Source organism: Hyaena hyaena, unplaced genomic scaffold, assembly GCF_003009895.1.
Source record: "Hyaena hyaena isolate Hyena2069 unplaced genomic scaffold, ASM300989v1 scaffold_118, whole genome shotgun sequence".
In the NCBI taxonomy this organism is placed as follows: Eukaryota; Metazoa; Chordata; class Mammalia; order Carnivora; family Hyaenidae; genus Hyaena; species Hyaena hyaena.
In genome coordinates, this window is record NW_024080751.1 from 1,790,588 (window position 1) to 1,807,039 (window position 16,452).

Sequence of the window (16,452 nt, forward strand, 5' to 3'; positions counted from 1 at the left end):
CCCCACCCCCCGTGCCTGGGCCTCGCCCCTGTGCCTGGGCCTGGGCCTCCCCCCTGCCTCCCCCCTGCGCCTGGGGCTGGGCCTCCCCCCCCCCCACGCCTGGGCCTGGGTCTCCACCCTCCCCGCACCTGGGGCTGGGCCTCCCCCCTGCGCCTGGGGCTCACGCTGCTCTGCACCTGGGTGTGGGATCAGCACCTGGGCACCAGGCAGGAGGGGGCACGGGAGGGACACTGAGGCGGGAGGAGGGGACACAGGACGACCCCGCGGGAGGAGGGACACGGGCTGCTGCTCTTGTCCGTCGGGACTCATCTCAAGGGGTGTGGGGAGCTCGGCTGCCGAGGGAAACGGGCTGCGGGTCCTTGAAATCTCAGTCGCCACACCAGGCAGCGATCCCGCGCCTCGGCAGGTGCCCAGGGGGCTTGGAAAGGAGCCCAGACAAACGCCCGTCCAGGGCTCTCGGCCACACTGGCCACGCGGCCACAGGTGGAAACAACCCGGATGTCGATCCCCCGTGAGTGAGTGGCCGGCTGTGGTCCTCGCACACACTGGGGTGTGAGTCGGCGGCTCCGAGAAGGAACGGAGCGGGGACACGTGCTACCCCGCGGGCGAACCTCGATGGCACAGTGCTGAGCGACGGGAGCGGACACAGAGGCCACTGCTCTCAGGCCCCACTGACGTGACACGTCCTGCCTGGGCCAGCCAGTCGAGACAGACGCAGAACAGGGGCCGCGGGAGCTGGGGGACGGGAGGGGCTGCCGGCGGGGCCAGCGTCTGACGGGGATGAAAACTTCCCGGGGCCAGACGGACGGGGCCTCCGCACACTCACCCTCGCCAGGCCCCCCTCCCTCTGCACCACCAGCGTTGCTCTCTGCAAACGAGAGAACATTCCAGCACTTTAGGGACGGCATCCTCCCTCGGCCGAGTGGGGAGGGGCCACGCCGTCCACAGCTGTGGATGAGCGGGTGCTGGGCGCCCCCCTCCCTCCCTCCTTCTCCGTCTGCGGGGCACAGAGGGAGGCGGGCTCTCAGGAGCGACCACTGAGGATTTCAGGGTCTGAGAGCCTGGGAGGGATGAGAGCAAGTGGCGAGGGGGGGCGTCCTGTCCCAGGAGACGCCTTGGTCCCCCAGTCCTGGTGTTTCTCCTCCTTGGGGCCCCTTGCGGCCACCCGCCCGGGTCACAGACAAGCACCTGCACCGGCCAGAAGTGGGGCAGCCACGGCCCCGCACACACACCTCGCACTGATCACTGAGGGGCCACGTGCCTCCTGTACTGCTGCCCTGGGGCGGGGGGGGGGTGCTCGGTGCTGCTGCCATCTGGGACCAGGTCATTCTCTGCGTGGGGCCGTCCCCAAGTTGTGACAATCAGAACTGTTCACACACGTCCCCAGAGTCCCCGGGTGGGGGAGGGCACCACCCTGGTGAGTCCATCACTCTAGGGGAGGAGACAGCCAATACGTGAGCAAAACGTGCCACGTGAGGTGGCGACAAGTGCTGTTAGGAGAATGAAGCAGAAGGGGGCAGGGAGCAGCGGGGGCTCGGGGGCGCGAGTTTACGCCCAGACAGGCCTTCTTTGCGAAGGAGACACTCGACTAGCCAGCTGGTGGGTATCCCGGGCAGGGCTGTGTTAGGCAGAGGGAACAGCCCGTGCAAAGGCCCTGAGGCAGACACTCTGGCAGGGCCAGGAAGGTAGGCAGTGAGCAAGGGCGAGGTGGAGCGAGGGGGAGGAGGGTCCAGAAGCTACCTTTGGATTTTACTCTGGGGCAGACAAGAAGCCACAGGAGGGTTTGAGAAGGCGGCGATGGTCGGGTCTGGAGTGGACGGGACCGCCTGGCTGCGGAGCGAGAGGGGCAGGCGCCGTCGTGTCTGGCAGGCGAGCAAGCGGGGTGGTGACAGGTGAGACAGGGAAACAGAGCTTGGCCCAGGGGCAGCCCGCTGAGCGCGAGGAAACACTGAGGGGCTGCGGGGGCAGGGGCGCGGGGAGGCGGGGGGGGGCACAGTGAACCCACAGGGACGTCCCTCCCTCTGCCTGGAGATGCCCGCTCTCCCCCCGCTCCCCTCGCTCTTGCGGGCGGACGGGGCTGCGGGTACCGCCGGGCAGACGCCAGCCTCCGGGCGCCTTGGGGGGGCAGGCCCGGGATCCACCACCTCCCCGTTTTCAGAGGATCGACCCTGGGGCTCGTGTGCAAAACCCTTGACCCACCGCTGTGGCCGAGCCGCCCCTGGCTGCCCGAGACCCTGCTGGGGCTGAGGTCCCTGCTTCACTCCCAGGAAGGCGCTGCCTGGGGGTCGGGGGTCGTCCCCCGCCCCGGGTCTGCTGCGGTGCCGCTGAGTGGTGAGGGCAGCCGCCTGCGTGGACCAGCGGGCGTGGCCGCGGCGCCGCTGGAACTTTAATCACAGTCACAGGCGGGGTTTGGCTGAGCCCCGGCCAGCATCGCCCGGACGTCGCCCCCTCGAGAGCTCACGCGAGGGCAGAGCCTGCCCTGCCGCACAGCTGCGGGGCCACGGTGGCCTCCCTGTGCCCCTGCCCTCCACCGGCCTCTGAGGCAGAGGCAGAGACGGGAGGTGCATGCCAGGGGTGAGAAAGCAGTGAGGGCTTCCTGGAGGAGGAGTTGGCAAGTGGCCCTGCCAGGACTCCCATCCCAGGGCTGGACCACAGGGCCCTGGTTGCTCCCATGGGAGGCCCGGACCTTGACCCGCCCCCTCGCCCCCGCGGCCCCCTCGCCCCCCGCCGCCGCCTCGCCCCCCGCCGCCGCCTCGCCCCCCGCCACCCTTGCCTCCGCGGCCCCCTCGCCAGCTCCTCTGACTCACATCTCAGCTCAGTAAAGAGATGGACAACGAAGGGTCCACGGCAGGGCAGGAGCCGTGGCAGTGACGTGGGCTCCTCTTCTTGGTGCCTAGTAGTGTTTTCTTAGAATTTCTGAAGGAATATTTATTTTGAGAGAGAGCGAGTGGGGAGGGGCAGGGAGGGAGGGAGAGTCCCAGGCAGGCTCCGAGCTGCCAACAGAGCCNCCCATGGGAGGCCCGGACCTTGACCCGCCCCCTCCTTCGCCCCCTCGCCTCCCCCACCCCCTCGCCCCCTCGCCCCCTCGCCCCCTCGCCCCCTTGCCCCCTTGCCTCCGCGGCCCCCTCGCCAGCTCCTCTGACTCACATCTCAGCTCAGTAAAGAGATGGACAACGAAGGGTCCACGGCAGGGCAGGAGCCGTGGCAGTGACGTGGGCTCCTCTTCTTGGTGCCTAGTAGTGTTTTCTTAGAATTTCTGAAGGAATATTTATTTTGAGAGAGAGCGAGTGGGGAGGGGCAGGGAGGGAGGGAGAGTCCCAGGCAGGCTCCGAGCTGCCAACAGAGCCGGACGTGGGGCTCGAGCTCACGAGCCGTGGGATCAGGACCTGAGCTGAAATCCCGAGCGACGCTTAACCGGCTGAGCCCCCGGGCGCCCCGTGTTCTCCCGCAGGCGCGTTGCTTTCGCGGTGAGAGGCCCCAGCGGCGCTGTGGAGGGGGGAGGGCGGCTCCGGCCCGGGGCAGGGGGCGGCCGTGACGTCCGGCGCCGGGCGCTGTGGCCGGACACGCGGCTCTGAGGACTCGCAGCGCGGACGCGCGGGGGCGCAGGCGGCGGCGTCGGGCGCTGTCGTGGGGACACAGGTCCAAAGCCGCAAGACCAGGGCACCTTTGTGGTCGTCTCCTCCCCCCTCGGGGGACATGCAGGCCACACGTGGTGAACCCGCCGCTGCCTCCGTGGAGGCGCGAGCACCAGCCGGCCTGCACCCCTGCCCGGCCCCCCGCTGCCTCCCCTGCCGTGGGCATCTTTGGGGGACTTATGAGGAGCTAGTTTCCTGGGAAAACACTGCTTTGGAATTTCCTGTGTGGCCTCCGCCACCTGCCACCGGGCTTGTCATGAGGCAAAGGGGACACGCCGGCCCTGTGACCACAGGGCGCACCCCCCGAACCCGAGTGACTGGACGGCCTGGACTGCGGCCGAGGACGTTGACCACGAGGCTCATCGTGCTGGAGCGGAGCTGTGGGTCACCCTCTCCGGGGTGCTGACATCGCAGGGGCGGCAGGTGGGAAGCCGCGGCGGGGGGGTGTGCTGGCTTCACCTTCCCGCAAGTCCCGGGAGGCCACGCAGAACCGCCGTGGCTCACCCTCGTGTGGGGGCCTGGCAAACTGACGATGGCGACTGGCGAGGGTCAGCACGCGTGGGGACGGAGAGCCCGGTGGGGTCCCTGGTGACCAAGTGACCTGGCCCCGGGGCGGGTGAAGGTGGGACTCAGGACGTCTGGGGCCCAGCGCCAACCGCACGACGCGGCCGTCGGAGCAGAAAGCCACCCTCACCCGAGTGTCACGTCCGCGTCCCGCCCGCCACCGGGGTCACCACTCACAGGCAGGTGACCCGTGCCTCCGGCCGCACACAAGGGGGGATGCTGCAGCCTCCCCCGTCTTCCGAGGCCTCTGCTGACATTTTCATCATGTAAAAACGCTCAACTTACATAGCTCTGCCTAATTAGACACGGCGGTGGTTATGTCCGGGGTCCCTCCCCATAAAGACGGCTCTAGAAGCATCTGCCGGGCTCTCTCCGCAGGGCGCCACGGCTCTCGGGGGTGGGGGGGGAGGGGGACCCTCACAGAGAGGCGGGAAGGGCACAGATTTGTGTGGGGGTCTCGTGGGGGAACCGCCTCACGTGACCCTCCTGCCGGCTGGAGGCCCGCGCTGCCTGAGGGGCGGTGGGTGGCGGTCCTGGCCGGGTGGGCCCGAGAGTCACCCAGGCCTCCAGCCCCACCCACAGCCGCCACCACCATCACGAAAGCCTGGAAACGGAGGTGAGGGTGCCCGGCTGTGTTACCAGTTGCCACAGAGCCGCCCGGGACCAGGGTGTCCCCCGGTTGACAGCGGGCCTTTATTTAGACTCTCCCTGAGGCCGGGGGGGGGGGGGCAGGGCAGTCGGACCGAAGTACAAGCACCAGCTGGAAACACATCAGCAAGAGGAGGGTCCTCGCCCCCCGCCCCCCCCCGCCCCGTGTCTTGGACCCAGAGGCAAAGGCAGACGCCGCAGGGGAGAGTCTGAGACTCTCACGGGGATGTGGTGCGGGGTCCGCGGCGGGCCACCCGCCGCCTCTCCCTGAGCGAGCCGCAGCCCTGCATCTCCGTGGCCACCTGCTGGTGGAGTCACGAGTTCAGAGGTGGCTGCCACCCCCCCCCCCCACCAAGGGCCCTGTGAACAGAGTGCGTTACAGCCTTGTGTTTGCTGCTTGTGTGGGATGAGCCCCCCAGGGAAACGGGCACAGCAGCCCAGGTCCTGAGGGCTGCCCCACTGCCATCCTTGGAGGGTCCCTCTTTCAGCCTCAGGCTCTGCTCTCTGATAAAGTGCAAATGCTGCCTTGTCCCACCTCTGTCAACCATTCACAGTTGAGTGTAAAATTTGGGGTACCATCTTTCATTGCCTGAGTCGAGTAAGAGAGGCCTCAGAGAGGGAGGGCACGCTGGGCGGAGCACTGCGTAGCTGGGAAACGGAAAAGGCAACACAAGTACTGATCTCTGAGCTTCGGTTGGAGGGAACAGTGCTTCTCCTCGGTGAGAGAGATGGGAGTGCACAGACCCAGGCCCGGCCAGGCCGAGAGCAGGCAGGGGTGGGGAGGGCGGCGGCAGCTCTGAGGGGCAGGGGGCAGGCGCGCAGGGCTCAGGAGGCAGGCGTGACGGGTTTCTCAGGCCCTGAGGCCTCGGGTCTGCCCTCGCCACGTCCGCCCTTCTGACGCGTCTACACGTTTCTTGAGCAACTACAGTGCCCGAGGCACCCAGCCGACGACCGGGGGTCAGTGGCGCCCGAACAGACCGGGTCTGCCCTCCGGAGCGTGTGTCGGCCGGGGGACTCGCAGCAAAGGAGCCAACAAGCCCCCGTGCGGTGTCCCCCGAGTGGGGGGGTGAAGGGACCCCCCGGTTCAGGGGGAGGCAGAAGATGGGCACCAGCCCCGTGCAGCGTGGTCAGGGAGGCCTCCCTGGGGGAGACGTCTGGTGGGACAGGAAGAACGGGGGCCTCAGGTCCGCAGGGACGGGAGATGGTGTGGTGGGGGGTGAGGCACAAGTTGGCGGTGGAGGGGTGGGCCGGCCCTCAGCACCTGGGGAGTGGGAAGCTGGGCGGGAGCCGTGGGCAGCATGGGCACAGAGGTGCCGGGGCCCCTGCCACGTCTCGGGCGCCGGCTTCTTCCTCCAGACCCCGACTCCCTTCCGTCCAGGGCCCCCTCCCCCACAGGCCCCCGGGCTTGCCCGGCACCCCCACAGGGCCTTGCCACGTGACGCCCCAGGTGGCAGGGGGTGTCCACCAGCCATCTCAGGACAACGGCAGCACACGGTCTGTGGATGCGCTAATTAGCGCAGACAGCTGGTGTCTAATTATTTCACCTGACTCGCAGAAGATTCAGAGACTGCCTGCTCTGGGCGGGGGGCGGGGGGGACGGGAAGGGCAGCTGGCGAGGGGCCCTCGGCGCCGGGCAGACGCCTGAGGCAGCCGCCCCAAGGGGAGGCCTGGGCTCCGGGCGGGACAGGGCTGAGGCGCAGAGGAGGCGGGCGGACACAGCGCTGCCCGCACCCCAGGCTGAGGGCCGCGCGGGCCGGGGCGCTCCCGGCGTCTCCGAGAACGCAGGGCAGAGGCCGCGCGGCAGAGCACTTGCTGGCCCGTCATATGCCGCGGACACAGTGCCGGTAGCCGGGCGCTTGGCAGGGGTGCAGTGTACGGGGCACACGGCGGTGCAGGGGCTCAGCCAGGACAGGAGGGTCCCGGGTGGGCCGTCCCTACTCAGGCGCGGGCTCTCTCCACTGGACGGTGCAGGTTTTCTGGGGGGACATCTGTGGAGGCTTCAGATCTGCAAGGTCGGCTTGAAGGTCTGAAGGACGGGGTTGGGGGGGAGCAAGGACCCGGCGTCAGGGCCGGACGATGGTCCAGCGCAGGACGCGGACGTGGCTGGGGGGGGGGGGAGGCCCGCTCACGGCCACGCAGGACTCGGGTGGGGAGAGCTCGGCTGAGCAAACGGTGAAGATGGGGCTCGGGGCCCCGGGAGAGACTCCGGGTGCTGTTCTAAGCAAGAAAGGAGGCCACAGAAGGTACTGATCTGGGCGACAAGTGACTGGAGACTGGGGGCAGAGGGTCACGGGGCGCGGAGGTCATTGTGCTTCACCGCGGTAGCTCACTGGTCTGTCAGAGGGTGGCCCCCAGCCCCTGGGCCCCTGCACACAAGGGGTCACCCCTGGGCTGTCCTGGTCTGATGGTTTTGTGGGGGTGAATGAACTGAGCCCCCCCTCCCGATGAACCCAGATTCTCCCAGAACTATTCCTGGAGTGGTCACTGGGCAGGGTGTGGGGGGCCCGGTGGGGGCTGGCGGGGGGCCGGGTGCAGGCGTCTGGAAGACAGACCCCGCAGCGCCAGAGACTGACCGGTTCAGCCGGGGTCAGGAGCGGGCGTGCTGGCCGTCAGCCGCTGACGGACGGGCACGTCGCATCTCCCAGGAAGCGGCGGTCTGTGGGGGCGGGGCTGGCAAGGCCCTGAGCCGCGGCGCACGCGTGCAGCCCCGCTCGAGGGCGCCTCCTGCTGCCTGGCTGGCGGGCTCACGGGGTGGCCTGTGCCCTCAGGTGTCACATCTCCTTGCTGTCCTGTCTCTCTGATCAGCCAAACCTGACTCTCGAGGACCCTGCCGCCTGTCACGGCCACTCCAGTCCCCTCTGTCAGCTGCCACCATGGCGCCCGTGAGGGGGGCGGGGCACGAGAGGGCGTCTCAGAGAGGTTCCCACGGACTCCACGGCAGCCTGCTCGGCCCCCCACCCTGGGGATCAAGGTGGATGGCCGTTACCTCAGGGTGGGGTTGTTAGAAAGAGCAAATAAAAATACAAATATACCACCCACTTAAACTGGAACTTCAGACAAACAACTAACTTTTAGCATAAGTACGTCCCACACGGTATTTGGGATGTACTCACACTAAAGAGGACTTATTTTCTGGAGCTCACATCTAACTGGGGGTCGTGTGCTTCATCTGGCAGGAACACAGCCCCTCTGCCTGGCCCAGGCGCGTCTCTGGGACTGTCCCCCCGAGGGGGCTGGGGGCCGGGCCAGCATCCTAGCGATGCCGCGCCCTCCAGCCTCAGGGCAGCACGAGAGGTGCGGCCCGGAGCTCCGAGACGCAGGGCTGGCGGGAGAGCCGCCCCCAGCTCCCCACCCCCGCAGGGGAAGACAACAGCACGATGGGGAGTGGGCCTCCCTCGGCCTCTGCGCGTGGTTTAGGTCCGCTGACGGACTTGGGGCTGGATGAGGCAGAGAGGCCGCGCTGTCCGCCCCTGGACACGGGGGTCACAGGTGGGCACGCGGGCGGCGCCCGAGATGTGGCCGGCAGCAGCGAGGACACGAACATCGGTTTCAAGGGCCGCACGTGGCTGGTGGCGACATGGAGCCCACCCCGGAAGGGCCACCCCTTCCCCCCCTGGAGCTCAAAGGACGCCCGTTGCGCTGTAGGAACCCTGAGAAAAGCAGGTCAGGAGAGTCTCCCCCAAAGTCATGTCCACCTGGAGCCCCCGAATGCGCCAGAGGGGGTCACACTGGGCTAGGGGGGCTCAGAGCCAATGACGGTGAACTCATAAGAAGAGGGGACACAGAGACACACACAGAACAGCCATGTGGCCCGGAGGCAGAGCCGGGAGTGCGGGGCCACCAGCCAGGCAGGGTCCGCAGCCGCGTCCTCCCCTCGGGTCTCCGGACGGACCCGGGGCCTGTCCACACCGGGCCGTGGGCTTCTGGCCTCTAGAGGTGGGACACGGGGGGTTTGGAACTTTGTTACCACATCCCTGGGAGACTCAGCCTTTCCAGAGGCAGCGATGGGGCCGGCCCTGGGTGGGGGGCTTCCGGCCCCTGGCCCACCCCCCCCCCATGCACATGGTGCTTTCTCTGTAACCCCTGCTGCTTCCGGAATGTACTTATTTACTGGGTGATTTCTCCCTTGCCCGCGTCTCCTTCCCACAAAGTGAGCCCACGCGTCCTGGGAGCCCATGTGTGCCTGGTGGTTTCCAGCACATACAAGGTCCTTAGTTAAAGTTTTTGACCGAACGAAGGAACGTGCTGAGTGGAATCTACGATTTCCTGACACAAGTTAGCCGTATGATGCGTAGCATTCAGGAAAAGCAGTTGCTGGTCATGCGTCCCAGAGTAGGCAATGTGGTCGTTTCTACCAGCCCCCAGAGTTCAGAGCAAGGTCACCTCCTCTGAGAAGCCTCCCTGGATTTCTCCATTGTGGGAGGACCTCACCTGTACACGACACTGTGTCATGTGATCCCTGACACCCCCCTGTGGCACACTCCTTTAACTTCTGTCCTTCACCCCCTTCGGGGACAGGCCTCCATCCAACGAGCCTTCCGCGCCCGTGCCTCCCCCAGCACCTGTGTCTGAATCTGCTAGGCGAGGAAGGCGAAGACTGCGTGGGGCTCCCCGATGGCCCTCCCGTCCGGAATCGCTGTCACGGCGTCCCCCTCCCCAGCTAACGACAGAGCCTCCTGGGGGCCCGCGGGGGGCAGTCCCTTGTCCCAGCCCCTGACTCCAGGGCCTGGTGTGGCCCGAGCGGCGTCTGTCCTGGCCCCCGGGAGGGCGGTGGGGCATTGACGGGTCCCCAGTGCACACGTCCTCACCGACGCCGCCAGGACGAGAAAACCGCACCTGAGCACCTACGGCCAGTTCGCCCCCCCTGCCACGGCCGACGCCTCCCCCCCGCCCACCAGGCTGGCATCACCGTGTCCGTGTCTCAGAGGGAGGGCACTGTGCCTGGCGCTCAGGGCTCGCCCCTAACGTGCTGGCGGCCACGCAGCTGGAGGGCCGCCCTGCATCCCGCTGAGCCCCACGTTGCAGAAATGACCTCCCGCGTGACCTCCCCCCACCCCCCCACCCCCGCCTATAATTCAGCAATTCTAAGGAAAGCGCCTCATGCCTTCCCTCCCGGGGGGAGGGGTGCGGTGCAGGGAGCACTTCCCTCCCGGGGGGAGCATTTCTCCTGCTGCAACCTGGCCTTTATTGGGTTAGGAAGGCGCAGGTAGGGAGGCCTGGCGGGACGGCTCCGGCGGCTTCGGCGGGGGGAGGGCTGGCTCAGGTGTGAGGCGGCCCCCTCTCCACGCCCGCAGGGCCACCAGGGGTGGCGCCCGGTCGGGGACGGGAGAGCCTGCCGCAGCGCTGCCCTGCTCGGGGCCCCGCCCAAGGCGAGGTCCCCAGGCCCGAGGATGCGCCCACGGCACTTTCGAGGAGGGAGCCACTGGCCAGCAAGACGAGTGTGGCCAGGAAGCGGCTCCGCCAACAAGCCCCGCGAGGACCCAGGGGCAGTGCCTGCTGGCTCCGAGCTCAGCCGCGGTCTCCTCCCAGCCCTGGGGGCCGAAGGCTTTAGGGGGTAAACTGAGTCACATGTCCTAGAGCAGACATGCTGGCCTGCGGTCACAGAGCACACGGAGGTTGTCATCCTGTCATCGAGGCCCGGAGGCGGGAGAATGGTGCTCACCTGTGAGGCTGGGAGTGCCCGGGGCTGCCCCCTGGGGGCTCCCAGCCGAATCGTCCAGGGCCCCGGGCAGTGTCCTCTGTCCACACGGAGCACGTAGCCCAGCGCCTGGGGACCCCCGACTTGGTGGGGAAACGCCTCTCCTGTGCCAGCAAAGCCACCTTATCCTCCCACGGGGTCTGCCCTGGGTGGGGTCCGCACGACGGGGTGTGACACGGGTTCCGACCTTGTGGGGTCCCAGGAGGAGTCGGGAAGGTGACAGGCAACCAGCAGTGGCCCCAGTGAAAGGTACTGCCCCCCCTGGGGGCCCCACTTCATCCCGGGGGGGCAGCGGATGGCCTGCCACGTGGACACCAAGGTCGCGCGGCAGACGAGCTCTAGGCGTGGCTGTGCCAGTTCCCAGACCCGGGGCCCTGCTGTGGGGCATCCTGAGACCCACAGAGCTTTGCCCCCGCTTTTCTGAAGCCTCGACTCCTCGGCACGCGTCCAGCCGGCCCGTTCTGGAAAGCGCACGCGGCGGCTCCGGGCAACACTGGGGACGGCTGCTTCGTTGAGACCCTGCCCCTCCTCCGCCCGGCGCAGTAGGAGACGAGCCGCCTGCGCACCCGACCTGGGCCCCCGGCCCCACGTCCCGCCTCACCTCCCGGTCCAGGCCAGCCGCCACCGTCACGATGTCCCCCGTCTCGCTGTTGATGGTGAACATGTTCTGGGACGGGCTCTGCGGGGTCTGGGTCACGATCCGGTACCGCACCATCCCGTTGGCCGTGGTGCTGTCATCGGCGTCGTTGGCCGTGACCGTCATCACGTAGGTGCCTGCGACAGAGAAAGCGTCTCGGATGGAAATTACCCGCTGCGCCTGCTGCTGCGTCCCCGCACACACCCAGGGCAGACACCGCCAGCCGAGCACAGATCCGCGTGGAGGCCGATGGGGCCGCCCGTCTTCCCCACGCCACGTGCCCATCGTGGGAGATGGTGCTGGAGGCAAACCTCCCCCACGTCCGCACCGAGAGCCTTTGCGGGATTTCCTCTCCAGCTCAAGGCTCAGGCCTGCCTTCCTCTCAGCTGCGGGAGGACCCGGCCCTCAGCCTATGCTGGGGCCTGTGGGGCCGGCGGGGCCGGGCCCGGGGGGCGTGTGGCATGGAGGGGACACGGGGGGTGGTGCAGACGTGGGGATGTGGGCGGCACGGGAGTCAGATGTGCCAGGGAAGGGGGTGTGGCACGGCAGGGACGTGGAGGCGCGGTGGGGACTCAGGGACGTGGGACGTCGGGGTGCAGTGTGGCAGGGACGGGAAGGAGAGCTGTGGCGCAGCAGAGACGTGTGGCGAGGACGGGGACACGGGGCGCACAGAGAAGGACCAGGGCCGCGCGCTGGGCGGGTCCGTGGAAGGCATGGAAAAGTGCCTGGTGGCACAGGGAGAGCGAGAGTGGAGAGGAGCCCCCGCAGGGGGCGGTGCAAACGGGGAGGGGGCTGCGTGCGGGGGTGCCTGCGGGACGCCAGCTGTCACCCCGGGCTCAGTGCTGCTTCCCCGACCACGTGCCAGGGCCGAGCTCTGTGGCGGGCGATGGCACATCTCTGCCTCGTGACCACAAGCCCTTTCGGCGTCCACCCTTCCCGGGCTGGATCAGCACATCCCGCCCCCTGGGCCCAGTGACGGGTTCAGCCGCGGGCGCCTTACCCATCAGAGCCAAAGGCAATAGAGGCCTTTGCTGGGGATTCTGGGGTCTGCCCCTGGATCTGCCTGGCCCCGGGAGTGAGGTTGGGGACCATGGGCACTTTGTGGCCACAGATAGACAGAAGCACAGTGCCGTCTCAGGTGACAGCTTCTCACCAGGAAGCCCCTGGATCAAGCCGCACCTGAAGCCATTCCCCAAAGACTTTTTAGGCATCAAGACTTTTTACGGAACAGTTTTAGGTTCACAGCAAAACTAAGCAGAAGGTACCCCGTAGACTTCCTGTAACTGAGCCTGGGTGGCCCCTGCTTGCCTTGTGCCACTTCACTTTGAGTTTCTGTCACGTGCTGCTGAGGCTTGCCCGGCACCACCCCCAGCCCTGGGCCCCTGTCCTGAGCGCATGTGTTCAGGTCCCTTGCTCCCTGTCTGGGACAACGAGCTGCCCAGGGCCCTGCGGGGTGCGGGCACCTCTTTGACGGGATCCTTTCTTGGGGGCTGTTTGTCTTGAGCTGGGGCTGAACTGGCCTTGGGGCTTCAAGCTAGGTCTCCAGGCCTGAGAAAGGGAAGGGAGGAGGGGAAGGGAGGAGGGGGAGGGGGGAGGAGGGAGGGGGAGGGGAAGGAGGGGGCTCTAAGCACCCAGAAGCCCCGTCAGCGGGGCCTCCGTTTCCTCATGAGCTCCTTGACCAGGTCCCTGCTCCCCACACGGCCCTGGTGAACCAGGAAATGAGTTTCAGGGACCAAGGTTCCCAACCTTTAAACTCCCAGGCTCAGAGTCAAATTTGGTGCCTTGTGAGAGAGTTCTGGGGGCAGAGTGTGAGCAGTCTGGATGCCGCTGAGGCTGTCGCCGTCCGCGCCCCGCCCGGTCAGTCCGTGCCCTCTCGCTGCGCCCCGCGGCCCCTGGTGCCCGTGTTAAGACCCGCCCTTTAGTTTGGGCCATCACAGCACCGTGTGAGACGCAGCAGCCTCAGGCTGCCAGACTCAGGAGTCTGCTTTTTAGAACCAGATGAGATGCTTCTAACAATTCTTTTCTGATCATGGAAATAAAGCACATCCCGTAGCCAGTGGGCCTTCCCTGGAAGCTGCCGAAGGAAGCACCCGCCCGTGACCAGGTCCCCACGCCTGCCCGGCTCCTTCGCTTCGTGTCTCCCGTCAAGGATCTGAATTTAAAATCTTTACCACTGAGAGCCTTTCTTTTTTTTTTTTTTTTAAAGGAATTTTATTACTGATCAAAGAAATGAAAGGAAGGCATTTTTCACCTACCAAAAAGGCAAACACTATTTGAAAATAATGATGATACAGGGGCGCCTGGGGGGCTCAGTCAGTTAAGTGACCGACTTCAACTTGGGTCATGATCTCACGGTTCATGGGTTCGAGCCCCGCGTCGGGCTCTGTGCTGACAGCTCGGAGCCTGGAGCTGCTTCGGCTTCTGTGTCTCCCTCCCTCTCTGACCCTCCTCTGCTCACGCTCTGTCTCTTTCTGTCTGTGTCTCAAAAATGAATAAATGCTAAAAAAAATAACGATGCTACAGAAGAGCAGTGACATACAGGGGGCCTGGGACTCCTGCCCCCCCGCCCCCCCCGGGAGCAGACGGCCTCAGCCTCCGGAGCCCCGAGCCCTCTGTCTCTCTGTATCCAAATGCCTTTAAAATGTGTCCAGTTAAGAAATCCACTTGCAGGAATTTGTCCTAAGGAAAAAATCACAGATGTGCACTAGGTGATTGATTCGTGCCCTCGGCTGTCCATGCGGACATGGCTCCCGACAGCAAAGTGTGAAATTCTCAGCAAAGACTTATTAGACGCCCACTGTGTACCGAGCGCCGTGTCCGGCATTGCAGGTCAGTGAGCAAAGCAGAGAAGATTCCTGAGGCACCGGGGTGTGTGTGTGTGTGTGTGTGTGTGTGTGTGTGTGTGTGACTATTCAATCTGCAGCATGAGGACCTTTGTAGGGACAGAATGCTCCGTTCCTTGCCTGTATGACCCCCGATATCCTGGCTAATGATACCGTGTGGTTCTGCCAGACCCGACTGAGACACTGAGCGCACGAGCATACAGCAGCCAACCAGACGTGAAGGCAGAGCTCTAACACACCACCCACAGGGTCCAGCCCGGGGAGGGGGGTGACCCGCCACCTGCAGGGACCAGCCGGGGAGGGAGGGGAGGAGGGGGGCCCACCCGCCGCAGGGACCAGCCCGGGAGGGGGAGGGGAGCCCACCCGCCGCAGGGACCAGCCCGGAAGCACAGCTCTCTGCAGGTCAGACGTGGAGGAACTGAGACCCTCTTTCTCCAGTGAGAACCCAGGAAGCCAGGCAGCAGCCCAGCAGCAATTAGCCCAGGACTTGACGAGTCACTGAAGCTTCCGTCTAAATCCCTGCTTCTGACCCAGGGCCAGCCAGGGCGTGCCCCCAGGGACCCCCTCGTGTGCCCCGCCCCATCAGGACACACCGGAGAGGCCCCTCCTCTCACCACAAAGCTCTCAGCTCCTCTGCCCCTTTGGAGTCTCTGCCCAACACGGGAGGTGGCGGCCGCCCGGCCCCCTTGCTGCGGCGGCTCTGGACACACAGCCTTCGCTCTTCCGCACGCGGGCCCCGCACATTTCCACGCTGCCCTCAGGGGGGCCGGACGGAGGACACGGGACACCCTCTGTCTTAGGCGGCACGCTGTGTGTGGCTCTACGGCGATCTCCACTAAAGTCCAAGTGGAAAGACCCCTGACCCGGGAAGCTCCCATCCAGGCGCGCGAGGAGCATGATCAACAAGTAAACGGTATCAGCTGTCGGACAGCAGGCTGTCGGCTAAATAAATCACGGTGATATTATTATAACGTTCCTACGATGGACCAGCTCAGAGCCATTAAATGTTGTAGAAGAATATTTAATGGTATCTGCAATTTTCATGATGTATGTATGGCTCACTGGAAAAGAATGAGGCTTCTAAACTGTTCTGTGCAACCCCAGGCTCTAACATAACGTCTTTAGGCAGAGAAGGCAGAGGGTGTTCGTCAAATGCTCTCGACAGCAGTGTCTGCGTGCAGGACTGTACGTGTGATTTGAGTTTTGCTTTCTGATTTTCTCTATATCTTCCAAGTTTCCTTCAAAGAGTTGATTATCACAAAGTAAAATGTTACTAAAAAAAAAAATGAAAAAAAGAAAAATACTCAACTGAGAAACAGAAGATGGGGCTTTTTTTTTTTTTTTTTAAAGCCTAAATCACAGTTTAGTTTCTCTCAAAGAAGGGAGATTCTGAAGACCCTGTGGGTCTGTGGTCAGCACCCCACAAGTCGGGTGACGGACACGTGGCCCCAGAGCGCCTGCTGGAGGCCAGAAAGGGGCAGGGACCCTGGCGAACAGCCGAGATGGGGAAGAAACTGGGCTCTTCCGGGCCTCAGAGCAGAGCAAGGGCCAGGAGGTGGGAAGAGGCAGGAGGAATTCGTTTCCGAGAGCCTGGGAGGCCTTCTGGGGGAGGCGGCCTCCCTCCCTGTCGGGGGTGTTCTCCACCCCACGTGAGCTTGCCCGCCGGGCGGGCGCGGGGACGCTGCTGACCGGGGCCAGGCTCTGGCCTGCTGTCTGCTCCCGACACACGAGGGCTTCTCCTTCCAAACCCGCCCTCCCACCCTGGTCTTGGCTTTCTTTCCCTGAGGGCTGCGGCGGGCGCTGTGGCCCCTTCTGTGTCGTTCTGTCCGGGGGTCTGGAGGGGTGAGCTGGCTGGTGGCCATGACCCTGCTCCCTCCTACAAGGCTCTGGCAGGGTGGGTGGCCTCCAAACCTCCACCAGGCAGCCCTCGGCCTCCCCTCGGGCACAGAGAAGGTGCTAGACTGGGGGTGGGGGCTGGGAGGGCGCGCAGGCCAACGGGACGGCTCGAAGCAAGAGAACTGTATTATCCCCCAGAAGGGCTGGCGGCCAGGGTCCTTCCTGCCCCTGCCTGCTCCGGTGGCCGCCAGCCGCCCTTGGCCTCGCTGGGCTCCAAGCTCCGCCCTGCTGCCACGTGGCCTCCTCCTCTGTGGCTCGGTCCTAACCCCCTCTTCTTGTCACGGACGCCAGCCCCAGGGCATCAGGACGCCGCATCCCGACTACGCTTCTGGGCTGACCCGATCCCCACCCAGTGCAGGGATGCGGGTGAGGCCGAGTCACCCCTGGTAACAGGCATGAGAGACCTTTCCAACCCAGCGCCTTTCTGTGGCCTTGGTGACCTCTGAGGCCGAGCCGGGCTCAGGGCTGCATCGTGCTCCATCCGGATCAGACCCCCGCTCTGCCGCTCCCGGTTCTGAGCCTCACGAGCCT

General features: G+C 65.7%; 1 protein-coding gene across 1 annotated transcript in view; it reads right to left on the reverse strand.

Annotated features, from left to right (window-relative positions):
- CDH4 (cadherin 4) overlaps positions 1-16,452 on the reverse strand; it is a 514,294-nt gene that overhangs the window by 37,234 nt on the left and 460,608 nt on the right. Inside the window, exon 7 of the mRNA XM_039237054.1 lies at positions 11,147-11,319. Within this exon, the coding sequence (XP_039092985.1) occupies positions 11,147-11,319 (173 nt within the window). The remainder of the gene's footprint in view (positions 1-11,146; positions 11,320-16,452) is intronic.